Genomic DNA, 20,693 nt, shown 5'->3' on the forward strand with positions numbered 1-20,693 from the left:
AAACCTCATGAGACTTAGCATCTGTGTTAGGAACATGCTAGACTAGAACATGCATCATGAATTATTGTGTTTGTATGCATGCATTCCCTTACTGGGCTCACTTGAGAGCTCACCCCCGTGGACATCCTTATTTTTTTTTATAGATGAAGCTACTCTCGTTACTACTAGTGTATCTGTGGGGATTCCTCCTTCTCAGGACTCTCCTATTGCTTATGGAGCTGATACTCCTCTCCTGGTTGTGCACGATGCTTCGTGCTCGTGCGATGACTGCGCGTTCTCCTGAGACAGTACTCGATCCAGGCAATTTCCCCACTCTTTTGTGTTTATAACACTTTAGTATAATTATAATATAGTTCTTGTATAGCTTTACTTTGTGGTATTTTTGAGAACTGTATAGTTGTATCACAAGCTTTATCCTTTATATAAATAAAATATCACTTAGACCTCTCTTATTACTGATGTTATCTCTATTATTTGAATTGTTTCCGCTACCTCTGATTACTGTATTTGTGAAATATGTTTGTAAATGGAGTACTGCACCTGCGATCCTTGGGGGATTGGTTGGATGTCAGAGACATCCAGTCACACTTGGCCCTTATGAACCGGGCCGGGGTGTGACAATAACCACCCTGGTGACCGTTAATCCGTCATTGTCAGTCCATCAATCTTTGACCGTTTTCGGTCACTGGTCGTTTTCGGTCATTGACCTTTTAATGATTGTTTTATCAGTCACTGACTAACAAGTTAGTCTCAACGGAAATAGATTTCGGTCTATTTTTTGATTGACCGAAATAGACCGAAAATAGGGTATAAACAGTAGTGCACATACACCAACTTCTGAAGTCGTTTGTGACCTAATCAGTTCTACCTTTTGGAGTAGATAAGGTTGAATGTACTCCAATTACACTTGAATGTGAAGGCAGAATATGTCTATAAGAACTCCTTCAATACCATCTTCTTCAGGTTAGGTGTCTCTGCCATATAGGACCCACCATTCACCTGCATTAAAGCATTAAGATTATTCTTGTTAAGTGATGGTACTTGGTACATACATTTATTGAACTAAGAAACTTAGGTGATGGACTTACTAGGAGTAGTCTCCCAACCAGACCTTCCAGCTACACAACCAAAAGTTCTGGTGGCATCTCTGAACTTTTTTATCTATATCCATTTCAATGATTGCTATTGTTAGCATCAATAGAAATTTATAGTTAGATTCATTGCTAACTGCTGAAGAAAGTACGTCTTACCTCAATGTTGCATTGGAATTGAATATCTGGTTTTGGCTCCAGATTGTGCCACCACCTCTTCCATTGCATCTATTAGGTTTTGATTCATCCCAAGTCTATGCTTGTATTGGTACTTGGATTGAAATAATAGGCTGGAAATGATTGAAACAAGTTTTCAATAATTACTGAGGTTCGAGGATCTAAAGGTACTGTAATATGACTTAAGTACAGTAAGAGAAATAACCTCAGCAACCTTGCGAACTTGATGCATAAGCATCTTCTTCCAGTGGTCTTATATGATAGTTAGGTATTATCTGCTACCACATGGTACCGCTGCCTTCATGTGCTCCATCATCTCCAAGGCAACATATAAGTGTGGCAAGGTAGGCTTCTTCTCTGAGCCAACCATCCTCAACATCTTTACCACTGGCTGCAGTATCATAATGACCCTCTTCAGTTCCTGCCAGAATGTGTCATTAGACATGGTTGACTGGGTAACTCTACCTCTTGAACAATCCGACTCCTTCCAATTAAATCACTCGTTTGAAGCAAACATCGACCTTAGACCATCAATCTTTGTTTTGAAGCTCTTCAGTGCGATGTCGTTTATGGCGAATTAAGAGATGCTAGTGTTACAATTATTAGAATGGTTGTATAAGGGTTGTTCTGTCATTGTCTTATTATGAGACATGGCTAAGTTGTATTTCTGTTATTTCTTCTTATTTCTATTTACCTCACTAGGGAGGTCTGTAATTCTTAGAAATGATTAATGAAGTGAATATGTGTTGAGAATCACTCAACACACATAACCGATTATTCTCCCATTCTCTCTTCTCCTCTTCTCCTCTTCTCCTCTTCTCCTCTTCTCTTCTCTTCTTCTCTTCTTCTTCTTCTTCTCTTACTCCTAGCTGTTAACCCTTTGATATCTCACTAGAATCGACCCATTAGAAGATTAAACTTGGTATCAGAGCTAGAAAATCTGGTTTGAGAGTTGATTGAACTTTTTTGCTGTCTTCACCTCTCTTTGGAACCCTAGAAAGGTAAAGGGTTCCATTAGAGGCTGTACTATGTGAAATACTACACATATTACATTCTTTGGAGTCGTATTCTTCAAACCAAATCCATATGGAGTGATGTTAGGAGCTGCTGAAGTGGATTGAAGCTTGGGAAGATGCATACCTAGCTACCACCAGCTTGTGGAGTGTTCTGTTCGATTATCCTTCATCCCTCCATCTTTGTGAATGAGACCTAGTACATTTGAATCGCCTAGAAGTCCTCTATCAGACCCCTAACCTCTTGGTTGTTAAGAGGAGTGCTGCTTGGCTGAAAGCTGCTGTGAAGACCTTGAAGATAACCCAGTTTTTTCCGCCAGCCATGGGTTGTTTGAACTTCGATTCTGTCTTTGGCAGACTGATTTGCCTCGAAACCAGGCTTGTTTGAAGCCCTAAAAGCCTGGTCCTTGAACGAGGAAGATTGGAGAGTAGTTCTCTCTTTTTTGCTGCTGTACAGGTATCAGCTGCTCTGTTTCTGCTCCTTGTTTCACTCTTTGTTTTGAAGATTGATGCATTGGATGGTTGTTTGTTGTTGAGAATGGAATGTTTACACCTTGTTCCACTTGTTGGGTGTTATGAACTCAAGTTCCTTCGGTGTTAGAAGGATTTGGTTTGGGTTATGCAAGTTTTTTGCTCTCTGTATGCCTGCTGTCTTTTAGGCTTTGTCCTAGCCTAGTTGATTTGGTTGATTTAGAACCATTTGTGTACTGGTTTACCTCTTTTATTTGGGTTGAGTGTACTTCCCAGTTGAGCAGCACACTAGTTTGACTGTTGAAGTGTCTACATATTGTGTCTACTATGTCTGGGCAAGATTTTGAGGTCAGTGGACCAACTACAGCTAGCAGCCTGAGTACTGGTTCCCAAATGATGGCTTCCTTTGATAACCCCAATACCCAAATCTCTGTTGTGAAATTGGATAATATCAACTACTTGGATTGGTCCTATTCTGTGAAGATGTCTCTACGAAGTAGGGGAAAGTTGGGGTATATTACTTGCTCTATTAAGGAGCCTGCCATTACTAATCCCAGGATATCTGAAGTGGGAGATTGAGAACTCCACAGTTATGACATGGTTGGTTTTCTCCATGAAACCAGAAATTAGTAGGAGGTTTATAGACAAGGAAATTGCTAAGGAGATGTGGGACAGTGTTGCCCGGACCTTTGATCGAGTTGGTGACTATGCAAAGGTGTACCAAATCCAGCAAAAGGTCACCAATATAAAACAGGGTGATAGGAGCATCTCTGACTACTACAACACTGTTGTCAGCCTGTGGCAGGAATATGATCACTACAGGTATCTTTGATTGTCCAACTCTAAGGATGAAGCCAAGGTTTACAAGAATCAAGAAGTTGAAAGGATTTTTTCTCTACTTGGTGGGCTTAATCCAGAGTATGAGCCCATTCGTCTGTAGATCATAGGGAGGTCTCCCTTTCCATCCTTGGATGAAGTATGTAGCTACTTGCAAAGTGAGGAAACCAGGAGAACAACTATGGATATTGCACCATCAACAGAGAGATCTGCTCTTGTTTCTAGTTCCCACAGAGACTGGAAAAGTGGGGGGAAAGGCCAAGGGCCAAATCGTGGAGATCACCGAGAGAAAGTTAAATGTGATCACTATGGAAAGCTGGGACACACCAAGGACAGGTGTTGGGATCTTCATGGGCAGCCCCCTAGTATGCGTGGTGGTTCATCTAGTGCCCGTGGAGGCAAGCGAGGGGGAGCTAGGGCTCACTTTGTGACTTCTGAGTCTGAGACATCTGGACCCCAGCCTGCTTCTGATTCCATTTCACAGGATGATATTGCAGCCCTTCGCTGGCTGATGTCTCACCTTGGAGGGTCAGCTACTAGTTCTACCTCTGGAGGGTCAGCAACTTCTGCCTCAGCTCTGTAGGTCTCGTTTACTCCTTTTATTGCACCCACCTGGATTATTGACTCTGGAGCCTCTGATCACATGACTGGTATGTCTTAGTATTATGATTCCTACTCCATTTGCTCTAGCCGGGACAAGGTAAGGGTTGCTGATGGTTCCCTTTCTTCTGTCTCTAGTAAGGGTAATGTGAGAGTTACTCCTTCTATTTCCCTTGAGTCTGTCCTTCATGTTCCTGATTTTGCTACTAACCTATAATTAGTGAGTCATCTGACCAAATCCTTAAATTGTTGTGTCACCTTCTTTCCTTCTTATTGTCTTTTTCAGGATTTGGAGACAAAGAAGGTTATTGACAGTGGGACTGTAAAAGGGGGACTCTACCTTCTTGAACCATGGTTACCTGATCAATTTGCTGCTGCAGCTTATGTTTATGGTCGGAGTGACCGTAGTACTTTGGACTCTGTAATGTTTTGGCATCAACGTTTAGGTCATCCCTCTTTTGCTGTTATGAGGAGACAGTTACCCCACTTATTTACTTCTTTTCCTTCTTCTTATGTTTTTCAGTGTGAATCTTGTATTTTTGCTAAACATTGTCACACATCTTATACTTATCATGGTAATAGATCTACTGCACATTTTTCTCTTGTTCATACTGATGTTTGGGGGCCTTCTCCTACCACTTCTTTGTCTAGATTTTGTTACTTTGTCTCATTTGTGGATGACTATTCTAGGTCCACTTGGACTGTTTTTTTTAAACAGAAGAGTGATGTTTGTGATGCTTTCAAGGATTTTTATCAACTTATCCATACTCAGTTTGGTACTCGAATCCAAATTGTTAGGTCTGATAAGGGGGGTGAGTACATGTATGAGGGGCTCCAACAGTTCTTTACTGATAATGGCATCATCCATCAATTGGCATGTGTTGACACTCCTCAACAAAATGGGGTGGGTGAGAGAAAAAACTGCCACTTGTTGGAAATCACTAGGGGTCTCCTCTTTGGTATGCATATGCCTAAGACTTTTTGGTCTAATGCACTTCTTACCGCTGCCTTTCTTATTAACCGGATGCCAACTCCACTCCTTGGCTTCAAATCTCCCCTGGCTCTTCTTTCTCCTCAATCCTCAGTCTTCTCCTTGCCTCAAAAAATCTTTGGTTGTGTTTGTTTTGTTCATGTCAACAAATCAGCTCGCACCAAACTTGATCCCAAAGCTCTCAAGTGCATCTTCTTGGGCTACTCTGATTCAACCAAATGGTATAAGTACTACCATCCCCCTTCCCAAATGCGACTTCTCTCCAAAGATGTCACCTTCTTTGAGTCTATTCCTTACTTTTCTTCTCCTCAGCATCCTCTTCAGGGGGGAGAGTACTAGAAGTGAACAGGATGCTGATGTCATTCTTTTTCTATCTCCCTTGCCTACCTCCACTTCCCCATTCCTATTTGATATTGGAAAATACAAAGAAGTGGATGTTGTTGATGCTGATGGTGTTGTTGATATTGATGCTAGTAGTGGTGGTGATGCTAGTACAAAAACAGAATACAAGGGAATAAGGTTCATAGATGTTGTATTCACAAGAGGTAAATGCTTGTTGAAGGGAAAAGGAAAGCAACCCTGGTATGCATTGAAGGGAAAGCAACCCTGCCAAAACCCCTCTTTGGATCCACATCCTCAGTCTCATCCCCCTCAGTCAGGTAATACTTCTCCTTCTGAATTAGATCTTTCCATTGCTATGAGAAAGGGGAAGAGAGCCTGTACTAACCCCATAGCCCAATTTGTTTCCTATGACTCTATTTCTCCTACAGGTTTTTTTTTTTCCACTGCCCTTGAGTCTTCTTCCCTTCCCAAAACTGTCACAGAGGCCTTATCCGATCCAAAATGGATGCAAGCAATGTCTGAGGAAATGATGGCTCTGGAAAAGAACAATATTTGGACACTAGTTGATCTTCCCAGGGGGAGAACTCCAGTTGGATGCAGATGGGTTTATACCATCAAGTATAGATCTGATGGTACAGTGGAAAGATACAAAGCTAGGCTTGTTGTAAAAGGGTATAGTCAAGTGTATGGCATTGACTACCAGGAGACTTTTGCCCCTGTAGCCAAGCATAACTCAATCAGGGTTTTTCTTTCAGTGGCAGCCAATAAAGATTGGCCAATGTTCCAATTAGATGTAAAGAATGCATTTCTTCATGGAGATTTAGTAGAAGAAGTGTACATATAGCCTCCACTTGGTTTTAAGTATCCCTCAGCTGAAGGGAAAGTGTGTCTCTTGAAGAAAGCTCTCTATGGCCTCAAACAGTCTCCTTTGGCCTGGTTTGAGAAATTTAGACTAGCCATCTTAAAGAATGGGTATTATCAGAGTCAAGCTGACCACACCTTGTTTATCAGAAGAGGTAATGGTACAGTTACAGCTCTCATTGTCTATGTTGATGACATTGTGGTAACTGAGATAAACAGATTGAAGTCTTATCTTGCTAAACAGTTTGAGATCAAAGACCTTGGACTCTTGAAATATTTCTTGGGTATTGAAGTATCTAGGTCAAGGAAAGGAATCAAAATCTGCCAAAGGAAATTTGTCCTGGATCTTCTGAAAGAGACAGGCATAATAGGGTGCAAACCAGCAACTTCCCCCATTGATCCGAATCATAAGCTTGGTGATGAATGTGGTTCTTCTCTTATAGATGCCAGCAAGTACTAAAGATTAGTTAGGAAACTAATCTATCCCTCCTTGACTCGACCAGACATCTCTTATGCAGTTGGAGTAGTGAGTTAGTTTATGCATGTTCCCAGGAGTAGACATCTAGATGCGGTGTATCGCATCATTAGATACTTGAAATCCTGTCCAGGAAAAGGTCTTCTATTTTTCAGGCATGACCATTTGCAGATTGAAGGCTACACAGATGCTGATTGGGCTGGTTCAGTCTCTGACAGGAGATCTACTTCTGGGTATTGTACCTTTGTGGGTGGTAATCTAGTTACCTAGAGGAGCAAGAAACAACCAATTGTAGCTCGATCTAGTACAGAGGCTAAGCTTAGGGCCATGGCTCATGGAGTGTGTGAGCTTATATGGCTAAAGAGACTACTTCAAGACTTGAGTTTTGAAACTTGTTAGAGTGCTTGTCATGGGGTTCAAACAGGATCTCGTGATTAGCGCCAGGCGCTAATCACGAGATTCCTTAAACCCCATTATGAGGCCCTTTTTTGTCTTTTTACCTTTACCCTAAACCCATGTATTATATATCCGTTTGGCTCTTCTATTGAATATACCGAAATCTTATGGCTGCAACTCTCCTCTCTCCTTTTCTCCCTCTCTTCCTTCTCTTCCTCTTCTCTTCTCTGATTTTCACAGATATCATGGTATCAGAGCCTCATTCCTAGGCCTGGTATAATCTGCGCAAGTCCTTCTCCTTTTTGTCTTTTATTTTCTGTCCTTTTCTCTTCCACGATATTTGGTTAACACCACCAGAGGCTCATGGTCTTAGAAGGGGGGTGATTTTTCACCCCTGCGATTATTTTTGGGTGTTTGTTGATTGCTGTTTGGGTGTCTAGAATGTAAATCTGCTATTTCATAATTAAAAGCAGATTTTGATTTATTCATGGTGATGTTTGTAGTTGGTTGAGTGGCAATTGAGTGCCATATTGCTGGACTGATGTTTTTGGGAGGCTTGATTGATGTTTGAGCAGCAATTCTTGAAGCCGTGGGTGATGCTTGTGGATTTGATTGATGGCAGTACCTATTGGAGCAGAAGCCGTGGATGAAGTTTGTTGATTTGATTGGTGGGAATACTTATTGAAGTTGTGTTTGGTGTTTGATTGATTCGATTGGTGGCACCATCTATTGAAGTTGTGTTAGTGTTTGTTGATTCCTGAAATTTTATTGTGAAAAGACAACACGGGTAATGAAGATAAAAGTAGTGCAGTGGTTACTGAGGTGGTGTCCTCTTCTTCCAATCGAATCACAGAGAAGAAACTTGAGGGTATTACAAATTTTCAGCAATGGAAGAAAATTGTGAAGCTTCTTTTGATTGGGCTAAATCAGCAGCTACACTTGACAGGACCCAAACCAGCAGATGATTCAACTTGGGAGACTGTTGATGCCAGAATTCTTGGACAGATGTTGAACTCGATGGAGAATCATGTTGTGGATTTGGATACTCATATTGACACTGTGAAAGATTTATGGGACTACTTGGGAGTTCTTTACTCTGGTCAAAATAATTTGTCAAGGATTTATGAATTATCACAGGAGTTTTACAGAACTGAGAGAAAGGGGCGTTCTATCACCCAATATTTCGCTGACTTTAAGCGAATGTATGAAGAATTGAATGCCCTTCTTCCTATTTCTTCAGATGTGAAGCAGATGCAAGTCCAAAGAGAGCAATTGGCTGTTATGGGTTTTTTGAGAGGACTTGGGCAGGAGTATGAATCTGTCCGATCACAAATCCTTGGTAGTGAAAATATTGCCTCACTCACAAATACATTTGCTCGTGTTCTTCGAGTATCTCGTGAGAGTTCTCGTGACTCCACACTAGTAGTTGATAGTTCAGCTTTGGTTTCACAAACTGGAGCTAGTGGAGGTACCCATGGACAAGGAATTAAGTATCGGAGCGTATCGTATCGTCTCGGCCGATACGTCTCGGTATCGGTCGTGGCTGAGACGAGACAGGTCGAGACGTATCTTTTTTTTTTAAAATGTAAATGTCTCGAATGTATCTGTATGTATCGACCGATACATATCGATACGATACGATACGGTCGATACATATCGATACAGACGAGACATGATTTAAACCATTATTTTATTATTTTTGAAATAACGATACGTATCGAGACGTCTCGGTATGTATCGATATGTATCGACCGATACATATCGATACATACCGAGATACATATCGATACATACTGAGACGTCTCGATACGTATCGGCAACTTAAAAACCACATGGGCCCAAGTCTTCTCAGAACAGAAAACTCGAGCAGGAGCAGGCTGGCGGAAAAAAAACAGTTCCAGCTTTGAGAAACCCATCAAAAAACATCTTTAAACTTGGTTTTTGCCAAAGATTTGTTGAGGGCTTTGATTCCTTTGCCAAAAACGATCCTAAAGGAGGTGAAATCTCATCATTTGCTGCATCTAACAGCCCACATTCGAAATCAAAAGGTGTTCTTGAAGGGAAAGGTAGGTTTTTTTTGCTGCATCTAACAGCCCACACAAATTGCTTGTTTATATTGTTTTTATTGTCCAAAAGTGTATTTCCATGTGTATTTTGATCATTGTCATGCGTTTCTGCACCAGTTGATACGTATCTCCGATACGATACGATACGTCTCTTAAAATCGCCCGACCGATACGATACCCGATACCGATACTTAAATCCTTGCCCATGGAGATGGTAGTTACCGTGGGGGAAGTTGTGGACGTGGGGCTGGTTGTAGAGGTGGTCGTGGTACAACACGTGGTTCATTTCAGCCAGGTAACAGCCAAGGTTATGGGCAGTCTAATGCCTCTCCTGATGGATCGGCTGCTGTCCGGACATGTCACCATTGTGGTCAACTTGGCCATATTCAGAGATTTTGTTGGAAGCTTCATGGGAAGCCTGGACAGCAACAATTTGCTAATTCTGCTGGTAGTAGTGATTCAGCCCCTCAGTCTCAACCTTCTGAGGGTAAGGTGATTGTTATGTCTGACGAAGAGTATGCACGGTACAGCCAGGTTCAGATTTCATAGCCAAGTTCTTCCACTGCTACTTTGGTTGAGACAGGTAATGCCACTGCATGCCTTTTTGCTGCTTCTAGTCCCTGGATCATTGATTCAGGGGCATCGGACCACATGTCAGGAATGTCAGGTATCTTTTTCTCTTTGTCTCCATCATCATCCAGTGTAACCTTAGCCGATGGATCTTTAGCCAAGGTTAAGGGCGCTGGTATTGTTCATCCCAACTCTTCATTGTCCCTGTCTACCATTCTCTACCTTCAGAATTTTTCATTTAATCTTATGTCAGTAAGCAAATTAACCAATACTTTTAACTGTTCGGTGACATTTTATCCCGATTCTTGTGTTTTTTAGGATCTTGCTACAATGAAGACGATTGGTAGAGGACGTGAGTCAAGGGGGCTGTATCTACTTGATGGCTCTCAGTCTGTTACTTGTTCCAGTGTTGCTTCACATCATCAAATTCATTGTCGACTAGGTCATCCGTCCTTGGAAAGCCTTAAGAAGTTAGATCCTAGTTTTCGTTTTCTTTCTAGTCTTGAGTGTGAGTCATGTCAGTTTGGGAAACTCCACCGTGTGACTTATCCCCCTCTAGTCAATAAGCATTCTGTTTCTCCTTTTTCTTTGGTTCATTCTGATGTGTGGGGTCCGTGTCCTGTCGTATCACATTTGGGTTTTAAATACTTTGTTACATTTGTTGATGACTATTCAAGAATGACTTGGTTATATTTAATGAAAAATAGATCTGAATTATTTTCTATCTTTTGTGCGTTTGTTTCTGAAATTCGAACTCAGTTTGGTGTGACTGTGAAAATTCTTCGTAGTGATAATGCCAAAGAGTACTTTTCTGCTCCCTTTTCCACATTTATGGTATAGCATGGTATGGTTCACCAGTCTTCTTGTTCTGACACACCACAGCAAAACGGTGTGGCAGAAAGGAAAAATCGTCACCTAATGGAGGTAACTCGTTCACTGTTGTTTGAAATGAAGATTCCCAAACATTTTTGGGCTGATGCCGTACTAACTGTATGCTACCTTATTAATCGTATGCCTTCATCCTTTTTGCGAGGTGAAATCAACATAAACCTTGGTTGGCGGCAATCCCTGTGCAGGAGCTGGTGGTGTTGGAGCAGGAGTTTGAATAACATACACCGGGAAATCATCATCCAACTCAGAGACATTTACTGGGTCAGCATGATATGGCATGGATTTGAAGGAGACATCAACTGTAATAAAATATTTCCGCAAGGATGGAGAAAAACAGCGATACCCCTTTTGGGTACGAGAATAACTAAGAAACATACACTTAATGGCTTTAGGATCCAACTTAGACTGTCCAGGTTCAACTGAGGTCCTACCACGGCTACCCCTTCAGTTGAACCTATTGTTTATGACCTTGACATTCCGATTGCTAAACGAAAAGGTACCCGTAGCTGTACTCAACATCCTATTTCTAGATTTGTTTCTTATTCTTCTTTGTCTTCTCCATTTCGTTCCTTTTTATCTACTGTTGAGGCCGTCCCCCTTCCTAAGTCTGTGACAGAGGCATTATCTAATCCTGGCTGGAGGACAGCTATGGAGGAAGAGTTATTGGCATTAAAGGTGAATGGTACTGGGGATATTGTACCGCTGCCCCAAGGGAAAACTACCATCGGTTGTCGATGGGTATATGCAGTGAAGGTTACTCCTGATGGCTCTCTTGCTCGTTTGAAGGCGAGACTTGTAGCTAGGGGTTATGCACAGGTGTATGGTAAAGACTACTTAGATACCTTTTCCCCGGTGGCCAAACTTGCTTCTGTTCGTATTCTGATATCACTTGCAGCCACATATCATTGGCCTTTATTCCAGCTTGATGTTAAGAATGCGTTCTTACATGGGACTCTACAGGAGGAGGTTTATATGGAGCAACCACCAGGGTTTGTTGCCCAGGGGGAGTCTGGAATGGTGTGTAGATTAAAAAAATCATTGTACGGGCTGAAACAGTCTCCTCGTGCATGGTTTGGCAGATTTACTGAAGTTGTTCTGGCCTTTGGTATGTCCAGGTGTGGAAGTGATCACTCGTTCTTTTATAAACAGTCGGATGCAGGGAGGATTTTTCTGATTATGTACGTTGATGATATTATCATCACTGGTGATGATTCAGTTGGTATAGCAGAGTTGAAGTCATACCTTCAATAGAAATTTCAGACCAAAGACTTGGGGAAGTTAAAATATTTTTTGGGAATTGAAGTGGCACAGTCTCGAAAAAGGAGTTTTTCTATCAAAGCGAAAGTATGTGTTGGACTTACTTACTGAGACAGGTATGCTCGGGTCTAAGCCTATTGACTCACCCATGGACCAGAATGTGAAACTTGTTGCTGAAGGGGGAGATGCTCTTGATGATCCTAAGAAATATAGAAGATTGGTGGGTAAGCTGAATTACTTAACTGTTACTCGACCTGACATTGCTTTTCCAGTGAGTGTGGTGCCTGGTGAGTCAATTCCTTTCCTCTCCTCGGACATCTCATTGGGATGCAGTTGTACGCATTTTAAGGTATCTCAAAAAGGCTCCAAGTAGAGGAATTGTGTATCAAGATCATGGACATAGTAGAGTTGAAGGGTTTTCAGATGCTGATTGGGCAGGATCTCCAACTGACATGAGGTCGACTACTGGGTACTGCACATTTATTGGAGGAAATCTGGTTTCATGGAAGAGCAAGAAGCAGAGTGTTGTGGCTCGTTCCAGTGCTGAGTCAGAATACAGAGCTATGGCACAAGTAACATGTGAATTAATGTGGATACAACAGCTATTGTCTGAGTTGGGGTTCAAGGTTCCAACTCCCATGCAATTATGGTGTGATAATCAGGCATAAATTCATATTGCTTTCAATCCTGTGTTCCATGAGAGGGCGAAACACATTGAAATTGATTGCCATTTCGTTCGGGAAAAGATGCAGAGTGGAGTGATTCTTCCAAGCCATATCAGAACTAGAGAGCAGCTTGCAGATGTATTTACTAAGTCATTGGGTAATGGGAGGATAGAGTATATTTGTAACAAGCTGGGCATGATTGATATATATGCTCCAGCTTGAGAGGGGAGTGTTAAGAGTTATTAGAATGGTTGTATAAGGGTTGTTCTGCCATTGTTTTATTATTAGACATGGCTAAGTTGTATTTCTGTTATTTCTTCTTATTTCTATTTACCTCCCTAGGGAGGTCTATGTAATTCTTAGAAATGATTAATGAAGTGAATATGTGTGTTAAGAATCACTCAACACACATAACCGATTATTCTCCCATTCTCTCTTCTCCTCTTCTCTTCTCTTCTTCTCTTCTTCTTCTTCTCTTACTCCTAGCTGTTAACCCTTTGATATCTCACTAGAATCGATCCATTAGAAGATTTGACTGCTGGGTCTCATCAAATCCTCACCACACTTGCTCCTCAAGAATTGTAGGGCGTATCCATGTTTTTATACAAATGTAGTCACTTGTCTTACACTCTCAACTTCATTTGTATCATGGACCTCTTCTCCACGTCCTTCAGCATGAGGTTGATGCAGTGGGCTGCACATGGAGTCCAAAGTAGGCCTTACTTGCTATTCTTCATCCGTCTCTCCAGCCTTTTGAAGTTGCTGCTGTTGTTCGTCACCACTTAGACAATATTCCCTACCCCCACTTCCTGAAACACAACAACTTGTAGATATAAGTTGCATCCTTCTATTTTCGGATGCATCCACTAATTTTAGAAACATAGTCCTACCGTCACAATGAACCATGAAGCTAATGATAGACTATTTAGTGGGTCCAGTCCTGCCATCATACATCACAGACACTGAGACACATTGTAGTCAGCCCCCAACAGTTTCAAGCCCTCTTTGTATTGTACCCTTGGCCTACGTACTGAGAATATAACAGGTAGCACAGCTATGGAAGCAATACATACCCTAATAACCAAAGGCATTACATCTAGCCATGATGGAACCTACATCCTAACCATTGTATGCATCACCGTTTTTTGGATTCACAGGAACCAAATGATCTTTGAAAAACAACCTTTCAATCCACACACCATCATGCGTAATGTCATGAGATGGATTTATGATCTACATCTCTTCCCACCTATGCCCCAGGGCCCTTTATCCCCACCATCAACCCCTATCACATCGCTGCCAAAATCATTCTACTTAGAATTGGGAACGGAGGACAAATGTATTCTTATAACAGATGGCAGTTTCTGTCATTTGAATTCCCATGGCGGATGGGGTTTTTTGCTCATTCATAACAAACAGTTGTATGCTTCCTCTATGAATTTTGGTGTTGTAGGGTCAGCATAAGAGGCGGAGCTGCGAGGACTCCAAGCAGGGCTCCAAAAATCACTTCCATTGGACTGTAAAGAAGTAACTGTATGGACCAACTCTCAAGAGGTCAGGGACTGGCTCAAGTGCTCGGCAGATCATCCGTGGCCATATCAGCTCTACACGTGGTTATTTGACATTTCCCAATTAATTGCATCCTTTTGGTCTGTAAAACAACCTAGGCTTTACAATGAACCAGTAGACAGGATTTCAAGATATGCTAGACTTCACAACTCCCCTTCTGATGATCTCACTGCAAATGTAAGTATTATGTTTAATGAGTAAAGTCCTTTTCTTCACCAAAAAAATATATATATTCATCAGCTCACACGCAATAGGCCCCTACACTCTTGGGTCAGCGTTCTCTGCAGTATCTGGGCCAGCTTTCCCTATAATATCTAACATTTTCCAGTAGTATGGCCCTGTACTCCTGTAGTGGCATTGGTTGGGTAACTGTGCATATGATGGGATGTTTGAGGAGAGCTTCTTCTCATACCAGTCTCCCAACCATATATGTCTGCTATACCAAGCAGTTACAGTGGGTCGACATATGCACCTTCACAGTCTGGTTATCTATACCGTAGGTTATTAATGTAAGACTGGAATACCAGTTTCAAAAACCCACAAAAATTCAAATAAATAACAGAACCAGAATTAGAAACGTAGGGTTTATGATCAAACCAGCCAAGTGATGGTCACCACACTTGGATCGAGTGTAGAGAACAATAGGGGGAAGCTTGTCTCCAAAGTTGGTTCAATTCCGATGGTCTGATGTAGAGATTTATCAAGGATTACCAAAATAGAAGGTTGAAGAAACCTTCCAAAACAATGCTGTTCTGGGCTTCCAGCAGTAGCCGAGTGTCAGGCTTCGTGAATGAAGCCTGGTCTGCAACTTTGGGTCAATTCTGATGGTTAGAATTGAAAATAGGAAGGTGAGAATGAAAATAGAAAGTAAGTGGAATATGGAAGTTTCAGACTCTGGAATGGAGTGGAGTGTAAATCTAGTGGAGGTCCCTAGGAGATGAAACTCTGCTGCAATTTGGAGTCAGTTCTGGTGAATGGTTGAAGAGATCTGAGTTAGTGATTAAATTAGAAGGTTTAGGCTGTAGAGCAGACCTGCCCACAAAATGGGCTCAAACTGGGATCGAGTAGGCCTCCTGTAGGTGTGATTCAACCCTCAAAACCCTGCTGGAAACAGAGTGCAGGTCTTCAAGATATGGTGGTTCGATTGAGGCTGGAAGCAGGGGCAGCAACAGGCCAGCAACAAGGTGGTTCGATCCTCCTTACTGAAGAACAGCAGCAGCAACAACACTGGAGCAGAAACAGTAGCACTCGAGTATCCTCTTCAATGGTTGAAGCAGTCACAATAGCAGAGCAGCACTCAGAGATCCATGGAGAGACAGAGGAGGTGGAGGAGATAGAAAATAGAAGGTAGGGGGTAGGGGGAATGACTCTCTCAGCCTGGCTCTTTCACCCACAGCTATCTCAGCTGTTGCAGCACAGGGGAAACTCCCATACTCGATGGCTAGATTGGCCTGAAGATTCTTTTTCTCTAAATTCTGTCTTTTCATTAAGATGTGATGCCTTTTAATAGCTTAGGCAAGCTTACAATAGAATAGAAACTTCCCAAGAATAAAACTAATCTAAAATAAAAACTCAGTAAAATAGAAACTACTAAATCCTAACTAATTAGAAGTTAATTAAAACTACTTGGCTTTATAATTCAGCCACAAATTAGAAACTAATAAATATGGAAACTACTCAAGTGCACCAAATCTAGCAGACTAGTCAAAGGAGGATCCTAGCAAATCGTGGAGCATCTTTGACTGGTCAAGGGGGACCCTCACCACATTTGTGGGGTAAAATAGACCCCTGCCTAGCTGGCTCGAGTTGGCCCTGCTGGGCGGGCTCGAGCTGGTCCATCTCTGGCCTGAAGAGGGGCTTGGTCTTTTGTCCCTTCCTCTGGCCAGAATCTACATCAGTTATCTTGCATATGTTGATGATTCCACTTGTTGCTGTGATGGACTTTGAGAGATTCTTCATGCAGAGGATGACATGGCCGTCATATGTTGTAGAGTTTGAACATCAGTTCCGCTGGTCCCCAAGGACAACCTAGTGACTCTCCCTGTAACAACAATATATGGTATTCGTGAGAAGAATCCCTCTATAGGTTTCTTCTTTACCAATACCATACAAAAACTTGTTGGGACTCTGTAACATTACATATACATGTCAAAATGTCTGTAAATTTTATAAACGGATTGACATATGCAAAATCCTATATCTGCAGTACAGTAGTTGTAATTGGAGGGGAAGTTGTAGGTTATTTCAGCTAGCTGCCACAGTAGGGGTGTGTTCGGGTTGTTCCCTCCCTTGTAATTTTTTTTAGGTGAGCTTCCCTCCCCTGTATTCCCGATCTCCTATTATCCTCCTCTTTAATAAAGCGTTTTTTTAAATGCTGCCAACCACAAGAAGTCAACAAAAGAAAAAAGTTTTATTCAATTCTTTTTGTAGCATCTAATATGCATTAATGCATTTTATTTAATATCATTCTTTCTCTAGGAAGATATCTCAATGATATTTAAAGATGCGGACAGAGACAATTCTGGTACCTTAACTGTTGAAGAGTTCCAAGATGTAATTGATGACATCATTGTAAGATACCCCCAAGTGGATCTCTATTTACAGAGCAGGCATCTGCGTAATGTGGCTGATCTCTTGAAGGATTCCCAAGGCCGCAATAGGAAGGAAGTGGATATTGAAGGCTTCAAATCAGCACTCTCTCATGTAGATGCGCAGATGAAGAGTCTTCCAGCAACTGCTCAGGTGATTGTCTTTCATTTTCCCGTGAGATCTTGTTCTTTTTTATTTTTATTTTTTAAAATTTTCAAGAGCTTGTGAAGAGTAAAATAGAAAAGAAAATAACCTTTAAATCTTCTGACAATATAGGTTGCGGCTCAACAAGGCGCCTATCTTGCGAGGTGCTTAAACCGCATAAAGGAGTGTGAAGTTAACCCAGAAGGCCCACTTCACTTCGGAGAATCTGGTCGTCATCAGTTTCGTCCTTTTCAGTATGATATTTACTTTGTGATTCTCTTCCATGAATCTTCATTTTATGGTTTCTGAGGGTCCATTTAATTAGAAGTGAATTGAGTGATAATCAAGAAGTGAAATCAACAGTTCTTATGGTAATCATTAAGTTTTTACTAAAAAAGATTCTTTTCGTTTCCACTGAGATACCTACCCTATGAAAAAAATCTATTTTCAGATTAAAATTGTTTTCCACTTCAAAATTACTGTTTTACATCAATTTCTCTTCCCACATAAAGCACCATTGATTCCCCCCCCCCCCTCCCGTTTCTCTTCACATTATTTTTCAAATGAGAATTTCATTTTTCGCTTCACTTCTAAGCTAGAGAGCCCAAGTCGATTAGAGCACCAAATTTGGAGAAAATTATCTGATGGGCCTATGATCCAAAACTCATATTGTTACAAAAAATTATTCCCTACTGGTATGAGGCCCATTGGAAAGGTGTTTTTCTTTCCCCACCTTTTCTCTTCTCATTTCACTTGACTTCTCTTTACCAATGAAAATATTATCTCACTTCTGACTCAGCCTGAGTCAATGAAACTTTGCCCTTACTGGGTATAAGACCATTTGACTCCCTAGTCCAACTCCTGTCACTCGGTGGGCCACCAGTTGCATGGAATATCTTATTCTTTTGTTGTCTTTTCTCGTCTATTTTGATAGGTAAAGTTGTATTAAATTGAATAACTCATACATGCAAAAGATAAGGGATGGAGTTATGGAGTTGAAGGGTCCATGGTTATAAGAAACTGGATCAGTTTTACTGTATAACTTTCATGATTCTATAGTGCTCAATGACACAATCATGTAGTATGCAATTCTCCTCTTTTTAAGTCCCTTTAGATATCACTTCCTGTCTTCTTCTGATCACTAGGTATAAGCATTTTGGGCAGTTTGCTCCTCTCGGGGGTGAGCAGGCAGCTGCAGAACTTCCTGGGGATTGGGTTTCCATTGGGCACAGCACTCAGTGGCTCTGGTATTCTGTGTATGCAAGGTAATATTCTAGCTTTAGTTCTTAAAACTCAGGTTGGATATTGAGAATGAAAACTGTTTTATTATGTTGATTCAATTGACAGTGACCAGCTTTATGGGGATTTCACACATTTGTCTCCGTATCCGATTCCAATCCTCATTGTAATTGAAAAACATCCATTAAACTGGCCCAATGCTTCAACCTTGATGAATCATGTAAAATATTTATCGTGGCAAGAATCTGGAATGCCAATCATTAAATCTGATTGGTATATACTAAGCGTCATAGTTGTCATGGCGTCGCCATGACGTCCTGGCGCTGGAGAAACTGGCATATTGACCTTCGACATGGCTCATGGATAAATATCGCCCGATATGGCGTCGCCATATCACGATATATGGGCATATCGGTCGATATAAGTGTAAAAAACTCAGGTTAAAATTTTTTTTTTTAAAAGCTTAAATGCTTTTTCCTTCATTTGTATTGGTCACATTAACATTAAAAGTTAAAACCATTAAAGATTAAACAGTACATTTTAGTAGTATTCCCTAAATCCCTAATTGGATTATTGGAATTGAAATTTGGGGATTTTAGAAATCGCAAAGTTTGTCAAGACAGAAGAGAGACTTCGTGAGATGTCTGGAGACTGAAGGAGTCAAGAAGACGAAGAAGTGAGAAGAAGAAGAAGAAGAACTGAAGCTGCAAGTCTGCAACTCTCGGCAAGTTTGAACCCCTCCGGCAACCTCCAGGTAAGTAATTTTTTATTTTTTATTTATTTAGTTCTTCTTCTTCTTCTCCAATCTCCTCCCAGTCCTCCGGCGAGTGCAACTCGATCCTTCTTCTTCAGTTCTTCTTCTTCTTCTTCAGTTCTTCTCACTTCTTCGTCTTCTTCACTTCCGGCAACTTTCTCCGTCAGTTCTTCTTGTTCTTCTTAACTTCTTCTTCTTACCTTGCAGTTGCAGGTTTGCACACAGTGACAGACCTCTCAGTTTTTTTTGTTTTTTTTTCCTTTTTTCTTCTTCTTGCCTTGTAGTTGCAGGCTCGCTTACAGTCGCAGACCTCTCAGTTTTTTTTTTTACTTTTTTCTTCTTCTTGCCTTGCAGTTGCAGGCTTGCACATAGAAAGAGAAGGTCTTTTTTTTTCATCTTCTTCTTGCCCTGCACACAGCCACACATACACAATTACACACACAGAGACAGGGAGAGAGTCGAGAGACAGAATGGGGGGGGGGTGGAGGGATTTATTACAGCCAGTAGTTCTCTCAGTTTTTTTTTTTCCCCCTTCTTCTTGCCTTGCAGTTGCAGGCTTGCACAGTCACAGAGATGGTGTTTTTTTATATTTTTTCTTCTTCTTACCTTGCACACAGGCACACAGGCACACATACACAGTTATTTGATAGGCTAATCTATGTTTTCATACTTTCATGTACACTAATGGATATTACACTTTCATGAATTAAACCATTGTATATTAGTAGTACACTTTCAGCTGATTTTTGATGTTATAGGATATATACTATAGCATACTAAATGACATTAAAAATAGAGAAAATAAAAAATAAAACATGGTCGACATGCTCGCCATGGCAACGCTATGGCGGGCGACATGTCGATATATCGACGTGACACCCCTCCACCGACTTGGATTGCCGTGACGCCGTGACAACTATGCTAAGCGTCAGCCTTACATTCATGGGAGTTTAAAATCTCATGATCCAAACTGATGCTAATAAATGTACTTGATCCTTTATGAAGCGTTTTTTTTTAGTATATCTCTAATGACATTTTTTCCCACTTTCAGTAAACAAGTAAGCTGGCGTACAAGAGTATTGGTGATGTCTGACTGGACTAGGAGATTCGTCTTTGGGAGGGACTCGAGTCGTATTTGAAGCAGAAGGGGCCAGGCTCCTGCAAATTTTAACTATAGCCAACTTTCCTTGTTGGTCACATTCATTCCTTAATGGTGGTGGTGTTATTGATGCTGACATTGCCTTTCTCACTTCATAAACAAGAAGGAATGGATAGTCCAACTATGGTCTGTAAATGACACAGTGTGCTGCTGGTGTGCTAAGTACAATGGTTTATTACTGAGTTGCCTCTCCAATACAAGAACTGAGCCAGTCGGTTATAGCTTGTAATCCAGTAGTGCAGGGTGACAATGCTTTGATCCGACCTGTATCACCGTTCCCCATTTCAACTTGGAGTTTCAGATGGATCATTAAACAGATAGAAAATGGTTCAGTATTACATCGTTGTGTCCAATGCCAGCCCCTGTTTTTCTTTTGATTTCGTTATGAATTGTTAAATTTGGGCTGTATGGTATACATTCTAGTTCGATTTTTTTTGTATTCTTGAATGATAAAGGTAGTTGTTTTTATTGTCCGATAATACAAAATCGACCTAGAATGCATTCCAATAATGCATACCAAACACAGCCTTGAACAA

The 20,693-nt window shown here is 41.1% G+C and overlaps 1 protein-coding gene across 1 annotated transcript in view; it reads left to right on the forward strand.

The window, feature by feature from the left end:
* Positions 1-20,197, forward strand: part of LOC122642561 (external alternative NAD(P)H-ubiquinone oxidoreductase B1, mitochondrial-like) — a 121,208-nt gene extending 101,011 nt beyond the window's left edge. The window contains exons 7-10 of the mRNA XM_043836076.1: positions 16,751-17,014; positions 17,138-17,259; positions 18,151-18,270; positions 20,050-20,197. Coding sequence (XP_043692011.1) covers positions 16,751-17,014; positions 17,138-17,259; positions 18,151-18,270; positions 20,050-20,137 — 594 coding nt within the window. The 3' untranslated portion in view covers positions 20,138-20,197. The remainder of the gene's footprint in view (positions 1-16,750; positions 17,015-17,137; positions 17,260-18,150; positions 18,271-20,049) is intronic.
* Positions 20,198-20,693: the final 496 nt, after the last annotated feature.

This window comes from Telopea speciosissima, chromosome 1 (genome assembly GCF_018873765.1).
Source record: "Telopea speciosissima isolate NSW1024214 ecotype Mountain lineage chromosome 1, Tspe_v1, whole genome shotgun sequence".
Taxonomy (NCBI): Eukaryota; Viridiplantae; Streptophyta; class Magnoliopsida; order Proteales; family Proteaceae; genus Telopea; species Telopea speciosissima.